This window comes from Mustela putorius, unplaced genomic scaffold (assembly GCF_011764305.1).
Source record: "Mustela putorius furo isolate JIRA1106 unplaced genomic scaffold, ASM1176430v1.1 tig00003983_pilon_pilon_pilon, whole genome shotgun sequence".
NCBI classification, from domain to species: domain Eukaryota; kingdom Metazoa; phylum Chordata; class Mammalia; order Carnivora; family Mustelidae; genus Mustela; species Mustela putorius.
In genome coordinates this window covers 20,375,428-20,385,754 of record NW_025422123.1, presented here as the reverse complement: position 1 = coordinate 20,385,754, position 10,327 = coordinate 20,375,428, and the positions used below count along the sequence as shown (strand labels likewise).

At 35.4% G+C, this 10,327-nt stretch overlaps 1 protein-coding gene across 1 annotated transcript in view; it reads right to left on the bottom strand.

The window, feature by feature from the left end:
* Positions 1-444: 444 nt before the first annotated feature.
* Positions 445-10,327, bottom strand: part of TINAG (tubulointerstitial nephritis antigen) — a 93,075-nt gene continuing 83,192 nt past the window's right edge. Inside the window, exon 11 of the mRNA XM_004771846.2 lies at positions 445-1,117. Within this exon, the coding sequence (XP_004771903.1) occupies positions 983-1,117 (135 nt within the window). The 3' untranslated portion in view covers positions 445-982. The remainder of the gene's footprint in view (positions 1,118-10,327) is intronic.

Below are 10,327 nucleotides of genomic sequence, written 5' to 3'. Positions count from 1 at the left end.
TCTACTTACTTTCTCACCTATTAGTACCCAAACTTGGATTTCTTTGTCTTGTCAATTCTTCACAAATTTATTGTTCCTTTGTCTAGGACTTATAAAAGATGCCTGTTTCAGTCCTTTGTTTGAGTCTCATTTTTTCTATGGGGCACCTGTACCCATAGAAAATATATTAAAATATATAAGTATATTTTAATAAATATATTAAAAATTTATTAAATATTCGTTTTTCTCCTGTAAATATGTTACTATAATTATTAGACTGGGCAAAAGAACCAAGAGAGGTGGTGGGAAATTTTCCCTCCCAAACACCATCTTCTTTACAGCACAGGCCACTACACAGTACAAAGAGTAAACTACCATAACGAATAGTTATTTCTTTTTGGAGAGTTACTTTCCTTTTGAGTTCAGATTACAAGTTAGATTAAGACAAATGAAAAGAAACAAATGTTAGCTTATTGAGAGAACAATTAATAATCTATTTCCATTGTTTTTGGCAAATCAATAGCAAGACATGAATTAAGACAACATTTCTTGAAAAAATCATGAAGATGGTAAATTGGGGTTTCCATTGTTCTGTTATTTGCTTGTTGTTTTTGTTTCTATTTTTCTGTGTGAAATACTCATTGGTTAAAGACAGAAACTGCCTCATTTCTACAAAAGAATGCCATGAACTTTTAAGACAAGTGCTGTCACACATTTTGTGAACTATCGAAGTCAAAAAGGACATTATTATGAAAGAAAAAGAAAGACAACCAGAGAACTTTAAAGGCATTTAGCTTTTCTGCTGTCCTCTTTTAGTGTTTTTATATGCTCAGTGATATAAAGGAAGCAGAAGCATGGAGCCTGGGGTGAAACAAGAAAACAGTCACATTATAATAACAAGGTGAAGAGGCAAAGATTCCACTGTCACAGAGAACCTCACATTGCTTAATTTCAATTTAAGGGGTTACTTAAATGCATGGCCTTATGGAAATTTAATGATATGTTATGGTTCATCTGAACTTGTCAGATGGCCCCAAGCTGCGATAATCAACTTTTCAATGTCAGATTCATTTACTCCTCGAAGAATCCTGAAATAGCCATTCTCTCCCCATGACTTTCCCCAGGAATTGGCAGCAATCTGTAGGGGAAAAAAAGAAAATAAGAAAAGCTGAGTAGCATAGTTGGATATTTAATTCTGACCGTAAAAAACACAGGGAACTCACACATAGCTTTAGATGCTTTTAATTTATTATAGATCATAACTTTAAGAGCCTAAATATTTTCTAAATAGGAATAAAGTCATATTATTTATCAATTACATTAATATGCATGCATACTCAAGTCACAATAACCACAATTTGTATAAAACCTATCTGTTCCCAGCCATACAATGGAAATATGGGGGTCTCTGGGTAGCCCACTCATTAAGCATCTACCTTAATGACTCAGTTCTGATCCCAGAGTCCTGAGATCTAGCCCCACATCAGACTCTCTGCTCAGTGGAAAGTCTGCTTCTCCCTCTCCCACTGCCCGTGCTTGTTTTGCCTCTCTTGCTATCTCTCTTTCAAATAAATAAATATTTGATTTTCAAATAAATATTTTCAAATAAATTCAAATTCTCAAAATATTTTTAAATTTTTTTTTAATTGTGAGAGTTTGAAATACCACATCAAAAGATGATACACAATTTGCAATTATAGGGTCTCCCATATGACTTGCTCTGTGCTAGGCACCAGAGGAACACAAATAGATAATATCCATGTTCCTCTGTTCTGGGATGTAGCAGAGGAAATCCAATGTTCAGAGAGACAACGATCTAATGAAGGACAAAAAATGTAAGCCAAGGACTAATGTAAAACTGTACATGGGGAGCTACTGAAGACAGTTGAGAGGCATCTCATGGTTCAGGAAAGTTGTCATGGAAGAGGTGCCACATAGGGTGCATATTAAAGACTGGGAATAAATTAACCAGATAAAAACAGGAGGAAAAGAAATTCAGGTAAAAGAAAACAGTAAAAGCATGAACAGCAAAGGATGAAGCAGCATGAACCACTGAAATGAAGCAATGAAATTATAATAATTAGATAATAAAACAGAGACAGGTTGGTAGGTTAGGAGGCTGAAAGGAAATTAAGGAAATACATATTGAGAAAATAATGGTGAAAATGATGACAAGTTCTTGAGTCGCTTCCAGCAGGAGAGCAGGTTGGACAAATTTATATTTTGATTATATTACTCTGTGTGAACTGAAAAGGATGAATTTAAGAGGGTAAACACAAGATTCAGGGACGCTAGCTAATAAACTTGTAATAATTGATTCAGATGTCTTAATGGGGACAGGGAAACTAGGAAAAAACATAGGGAAAGTATTTGAGAAATATCCAGAATAAATTCAGTAAGAATTAAACATTTTCTTTCTATTTTATTTTTAATGTAATATTATTTATTTACTTATTTAATTTAATTTTACCTTTTCAGTGTTCCAAGATTCATTGTTTATGTACTAAACCCAGTGCCCCATGTAATACGTGCCCTCCTTAATCCCCATCAGGGTCACCCATCCCCCCACTCTTCTCCCTTCCAAAACCCTCTGTTTGTTTCTCAGAGTCCACAGTCTCTCATGGTTCATCTCCTCATCTAATTTCCCCCAAATCACTTTTCCTTTCCCTCTCCTAATGTCCTCCATGTTATCCTTATGCTCTACAAGCAAATGAAGCCATATGATAATTGACTTTCTCTGCTTGACTTATTTCACTCAGCATAATCTCCTCCAGTCTTGTCCATGTTGATATAAAAGTTGGTTATTCATCCTTTCTGATGGCTGTGTAATATTCCATTTTACATATGGAGCATTTCTTCTTTCTCCATTCGTCTGTTGAACAGCATCTTGGCTCTTTCCACAGTTTGGTGATTGTGGCCATTGCTGCTGTGAACACTGGGGTACATATGGCCCTTCTTTCCACTACATATATATCTTCGGGGTAAATATCCAGTAGTGCAATTGCAGGGTCATAGGGTAGTTCTATTTTTAATTTCTTAAGGAATCTCCACACTGTTTTCCAAAGTGGCTATACCAACTTGCATTCCCACTGACAGTGTAAGAGGGTTCCCTTTCTCCACATCCCCTCCAACACTTGTTGTTTCCTGTCTTGTTAATTTTGGCCATTCTAACTGGTGTAAGGTAGTATCTCAATGTGGTTTTGATTTGAATCTCCCTGATGGCTAATGATGATAAATATTTTTTTTCATGTCTGCTAGCCATTTGTATGTCTTCTTTGGAGAAGTGTCTGTTCATGTCTTCTGCCCATTTTTTGACGTGATTACCTGTTTTTTGAGTGTTGAGTTTAAGGGGTTCTGTATGGATCTTGGATATCAGCCCTTTGTCTGTAGTGTCATTTGCAAATACCTCCTCCCATTCCGTGGATTGCCTCTTTGTTTTGTTGACTATTTCCTTTGCTGTGCTGAAGCTTTTGATCTTGGTGAAGTCCCAAAAGTTCATTTTTGCTTCTGTTTCATTTGCCTTTGGAGACATGTCTTGAAATAAGTTGCTGTTGCCATTGTCGAAGAGGTTACTGCCTGTGTTCTCCTCTAGGATTTTGATGGATTCCTGCCTCAAGTTGAGGTCATTTACCCATTTTGAGTTTATCTCTGTGTATGGTGTAAGAGAATTGTCAAGTTTCATTCTTCTACACATAGCTGTCCAATTTTCCCAGCACCATTTATTGAAGAGACTGTCTTTTTTCTACTGTATACTTTTTCCTGCTTTGTTGAAAATTATTTGACCATAATGTTGCAGGTCCATATCTGGACTCTACTCTGTTCCACTGGTCTGTGTGCCTGTTTTTGTGCCAGTACCATGCTGTCTTGGTGATCACAGCTTTGTAGTAAAACTTGAAATCAGGCAACATGATGCCCCCAGTTTTGTTTTTCTTTTTCAACATTTCCTTAGCATTATAGGGCCTTTTCTGGTTCCATACAAATTTTAGGATTGTTTGTTCCAGCACTTTGAAAAATGCTGGTAGAGTTTTGATTGGGGTGGCATTGAAAGTATAGATTGCTCTAGGCAGTATAGACATTTTAACAACATCTATTTTTCCAATCCATGAGCATGGAATGCTTTTCCATCTTTTTGTGTCTTCAATTTCTTTCATGAGTGTTCTGTAGTTCCTTGAGTACAGATCCTTCACCTCTTTGATTAGGTTTATTCCAAGGTATCTTACGGTTCTTGGTACTATAGTAAATGAAATTGATTCTCTAATTTCCCTTTCTATATTTAGTGAGTTAGTGTATAAGAAAGCAACTTCTGTTGCTTTGTTGATTTCTGTGCATTGAATTTGTATCCTGCTACATTAATGGATTGTTATATGAGTTCTAGTAGTTTGGGGGGTGGAGTCTTTTGGTTTTTCCATATAAAGTATCATGTCATCTGCAAAAAGAGAGAGTTTGACTTCTTCTTTGCCAATTTGAATACTTTTCTTTTTGTTGTCCAATTGCTGTTGCTAGGACTTCTAGTACTATGTTGAACAACAGAGGTGAGAGTGAGCATCCTTGTCATGTTCCTGATCTCAGAGAAGGTTGTAAGCTTTTCCCATTGAGAATGATATTTGCTGTGGGTTTTTCATAGATAAATTTTATGCAGTTGGGGAATTTTCCCTCTATTCCTATATTTTGAGGAGATTTAATCAGGGGCAGGTGCTGTATTTTGTCAAATGCTTTTTCTGCATCAGTTGAGAGGACCATGTGGTTCTTCTCTCTTCTCTTATTGATTATTGTTCTATCATATTGATTGATTTGTGAATGTTGAACCAACCTTGCATTCCAGGGATGAATCCCACCTAGTCACAGTGGATAATCTTTTTAATGTACTGTTGAATCCTATTAGCTAGGATCTTGCTGAGAATCTTGGCATCCATATTCATCAGGGATATTGGTCTGAAATTCTCCTTTTTGATGGAATCTTTGTATGGTTTGGGGATCAGCATAGTACTGGCTTCATAGAAATGGAGTTATTTTTAATTTTAAAATATGAGGATGATTAGAAAGTTAGACTAGGTTCAGAATGTCCCCTGGGATTTAGAGCTTGAATGAATAAGTCTTTGGGGGATGGATAGCAAAAATATTAATGGAGTACATAAGAATATCATGAATGCCAGAAAGGAGCTAGTTGATCACAAGTAAATGTAAAAGAAACAGCCTTGAAGGATATAACCAGACATGAAATTGCTAAATCAATGGTAGTTCTATTTTTAATTTTCTGAGGAGTCTCCGTACTGTTTTCCACAGTGGGTGCACCAGTTTGCATTCCCTCTAGCAGTGCACTAGAATTCCTTTTTCTCTACATCCTCACCAACACTTGTTTTCTCCTGCCTTTTTGACATTAGCCATGCAAACAGGTGTGAATTAATATTTCACTGTGGTTTTGATTTACATTTCCCTAATGGCCAATAATATTAAGTACATTTTCATGTAACTATTGGCCATCTGTATTATTTTCAGGGGGGGGGATGTCTATTCATGGCAATTGCCCACTTTTAAATAGGATTATGTGTGGTTTTTGCTATTGAGCTGCATGGGTTCCTTATATATTTTGGATTTTAACCCCTTATCAGATAGATGGTTTGTAAATATTTTCTCCCTTTATGGTGGTTGCCTTTTTATTTTGCTGATTGTTTTGCTAGGCAGAAGCCTTTTAGTGTGGTGTAGTTCTACTTGTTGATATTTGCTTTTGTCTTTGCATTTTTAGTGTCATACCCAAATAATATTTGCAAAGATCAATGTCAAGGAGATTTTGTCCTATGTTTTCTTCCTGTATCTTTGCAATTTGTAGGCTTACATTTAAGTCTTTAATCCATTTTGACTTAATTTTTTGTGACTGGTATAAGATAGAAAACGAATTCCATTCTTCTGCATATGGTTGAACAGTTTTCTCAACACCAGTTATCGAAAAAACTATCCTTTCTCCACTGCTTCTTTTTGGCTCCTTCATCAAATATTAGTTGATTATATATAAGTGGGTTTACTTCTGGGCTTTTGATCCTGTTCTATTCATCTGTGTGTCTATTTTTATACCAGTAATGCTGTTCTGATTATTATAACTTTGTAATAAAATTTGAAATCAGGAATTGTGATGTCTCTAAATTTGTTCTTTCTCAAGATTACTTTGGCTGCTCAGGGTCTCTTGTGTCTCTACACAAATTTTAGGATATTTTTCACTTTTGTGAAAATTTCCATTGGAATTTTATAGGGATTGTATCAAATTTATAGATAGTTTTGGGTAGTACAGACATTTTTTTGATCCATGAACATGGGATATCACTCCATTTATTTGTGTCTTCTTCAATTTCTTTTAATTTTTATTATTCAGACCTTTCACATCCTTGGTTATATTTATGCCAAGTACACATTTTTTATTGTATTATAAATGAATTATTTTTTTCAAATAGTTTACCATTCATGTATAGAAATGAAACTTATCGGAACTGGGTGGTTCAGTCCATTAAGCATCCAACTCCTGATTTCAGCTCAGGTCATGATCTCAGCTCAGTTCATGTTGTGAGATTGAGCTCCACACTGGGCATGGAACCTGCTTAAGGTTCTCTTTCTCTCCCTCTTTCTCTGAGCCTCCTCTTCCCAACCCCCTGCTCATGCATACACTCAAAAGAAAAAAGAAAAAGAAAAAGAAAGAAAGAAAGAAAGAAAGAAAGAAAGAAAGAAAGAAAGAAAGAAAGAAAGAAAGAAAAGAAAGAAAGAAGGAAGGAAAGAAGGAAGGAAGGAAAGAAAGAAAGAAAGAAAGAAACAAACAAACTGAATTTCGTGGTTGATTTTATCTTGCCACTTTGTTATTCATTCTAATAGATTTTTGGTGGAGTCTTAAGGCATATATATATATATATATATATAAAATCACATCATCTGCAAACAGAGACAGTTTATTTCTTCCATTCTAATTTGGATGCCTTTTGTTTCTTTCTCTTGTCTAATTGCTCTAGGACTGCCAGTACTATGAGGAGGCACCCTTATTTTATTCCTGATCTCAGAGGCATATCTTTCAGTCTTTCACTGATATATGGAATATGATGTTTACTCTTTGTCATATATTACCTTTATTATCCTGAGGCATACTCCTTATAAACTTGTAGGCAGCTGCGGACTGGGCTAGAGTCAAGAGACCAAACGAGGCCCCTACTGGTGCCTCCTGGAAGCCCAAGGGTTAATAACCCCATGAGTGGAAAATTGAGCAGCACTTGAGAAAGGGCCTGAGCTATGGATCCTAAGACTCACCAACGTGGTTGCCAGCATGTGCTTATCTGGAATAGGCAAAACAGGCCTGCTCATTAAACCATTGTGGGATTGTGCTGTCCTTGCAGACCATAAACTACACCATTGTAAGATTGTGCTGTGCTTACATAAACTATGTCTCGAGTAGCCTTGAAGTTAGTACATCTGGCACCAGAGAGTCTGCTCTTGGTGCTTGGGAAATAGATAATGGGAAAGCTTGAAGGGTTTTCTGTGCATGTTGCAAACTCTTTCATAATCAGTTAAAAATAGACACTTTTTTGCAGTTGTTTCTGTTAGCTATATAATGTCTTGCTTCCTTGAATAAAATTGGCAGTGCTTGGACATCATCCACTGTGTCCCTCTTGTCCCCATCTCTTTACGTCTCTTTACATCTCATCTTCATCTCACCATCCTCTACCCTCTTGACCCTGGTTGTGTTGTCATGCCAGCCGTGACATAACCTCAATTTTCTGAGAGTTCTTAACCACTAAGAGATGTTGAATTTTGTCAAATGCTTTGCCTCTATCTATTGAGATGTTCATATAATTTTTATGTCTCATTGTATTAATGCAGTTGCCTATGGTGCCAGGCATAAATCCTTTTGATCATAATTATGACCATTTTAGTGTACAGTTGAATTCAGTTTGCTATTATTTTTTGGAAAATTTTGAATCTTTATTCATTGGGAATTTTTCTTTTCTTCTAATGTCATTTTCTGGTTTTGATATCAGGGTAATGCCAGGCTTGTGAAATGCACTTGGGAGTGTTCCCTCCTCTTCAAATTTTTAGAAAGGTTTGAGAAGGATTTGGTGTTAATTTTTTAATAATGTTTTGATTGAAATCCCATTTAATTAACATAAAGTATAATATTAGTTTCAGGTGTAAAATAAAGTGATTCAACAATTTCATAGAAAAGCTGGTGTTCATCACAAAAGTGCACTCCTTAATCCCCATTACCTATCTCATCCATCTTCCCACCCACTCCCCTTCTGATAGCCATGAGTTTGCTCTCCATAGTTAAGAGTCTGCTTCTTGGTTTGTCTCCTTCTTTCTTTTTACTTACACTTTGCTCATTTGTTTTGTTTCTTAAATTCCACATATGAATGAAATGGTATTTTTCTTTCTCTGAATGACTTATTTCACTTAGCACAATACTCTCTAGCTCCAACCATATCATTGCAAATGGCAAGATTTTTCTTTTTTATTGCTGAATAATAATAATATATTTTATACACACACACACACACACAAACACACACACACAAACACTATGTCTTCTTTATCCATGCATCAGTCTATGGACACTTGGACTGCTTCCATAATTTGGCAACTGTAGGTAATGCTGCTATAAACATTGGGTTGCATGTATCCCTCTGCATTAGTATTTTTTGGTACTCTTTAGGTAAAAACCTTGTAATGTAATTGCTGGATCATATGGTAGTTTTATTTTTAACTTTTTGAGGAAACTTTATACTGTTTTCCAGAGTGGCAGGACAAGTTTACATTCCCACCAACAGTACAAGAGGGTCCCTTTCTCCACAACCTCACTAAGATCTGTTGTTTTTTGTGTTGCTGATTTTATCCATTCTGACAAGTATGAGGTGATATTTCATTGTAGTTTTGATTTGCATTTTGATGATGAGTGATGATGAGCATCTTTACATGTGTCTGTTAACCATCTGCATGCCTTCTTTGGAAGAATGTCTATTCATGTCTTCCACCCATATTTCAATTGGATTATTCATTTTTGGGGTGTTGAGTTTTCAGTACAATTGTAAATGAGATTGATTCCTTAATTTTTCTTCCTACTGCTTCATTATTGGTGTATAGAAGTGCAACAGGTTTGCATGCATTGATTTTGTATCCTGAAACTTCCTGAATTTGTTTATCATTTCTAGCAGTTTTTTGGTGGAGTCTTTCATATAAACTACCAAAACTGAAACAGGAAGAAATAGAAAATTTGAACAGACCAATAACCAGCAAAGAAATTGAATCAGTAATCAAATAACTCTTGACAAACAAAAATCCAGGGCCAGATGGCTTCACAGGCAAATTCTACCACAAATTCTACCAAACATTTAAAGAAAAGTTAATACTTATCCTTCTCAAACCATTCCAAAAAAAAGAAAAAAAGAAAAAGAAAGAAAGAAAGGAAGGAAGGAAGGAAAGAAGGAAGGAAGTAAAAAGAAAGAAAGAAAAAGAAAAAGAAAAAAGAAACAGAAGGAAAACTTCCCAATTCATTCTATGAAGCTAACATTACCCTGATACCAAAACCAGATAAAAACTCCACTAAAAAGGAAATTCAGGCCAATATCTCTGTTGAACACAGATGCAAAAATTCTCAATAAAACACTAGAAAACTGAATTCAACAATACATTTTTAAAAACTTCCATCATGATTAAGGGAAATTTATTCTTATGTTGCAAGAGTGGTTTACTATTCACAAATCAATGTGATATACTACATTAATAGGAAAAGGATAAGAAACATATGATCCTCTCAATTAATGAAAAAAAAAAAACATTTGACAAAGTACAGCATCCATTTTTTTTTTTTTTTTTTTTTTGCATCCATTCTTGATAACAACCCTCAACAAAGCAGGAATAGAGAGAACATACCTCAACCTCATAAAGGCAGTATATGAAAAACCCACAGCTAATATCATCTTTAATGGGGGAAAATTGAGTGCTTTCCCTCTACAATCAGGAACAAGACAGAGGTGTCCACTCTTACCCTGTCATGTAACATAGTACTAGAAGTCTTAGCTTCAGCAATCAGACAACAAAAATAAATAAAATTCATCCAAATCAGCAGGGAAGAAGTCAAACTTTCACTATTTGCAGATTACATGGTACTCTATACAGAGAACCCAAAAGACTGTACCAAAAACTGCTAGAACTGGTGTTAATTTTTATTTAAATATTAGGTAGAATTCAGCAGTAAAACCATTTGGTCTTGTGCTTTCCTTTGTTGGTTGTGTGCTTCCGTGGGTGTTCATAGCAGTCTATTATGATCCTTTATATTCATTGTAATGTCTCTTGCATTTCTGATTTTTAGTTATTTCCGTCT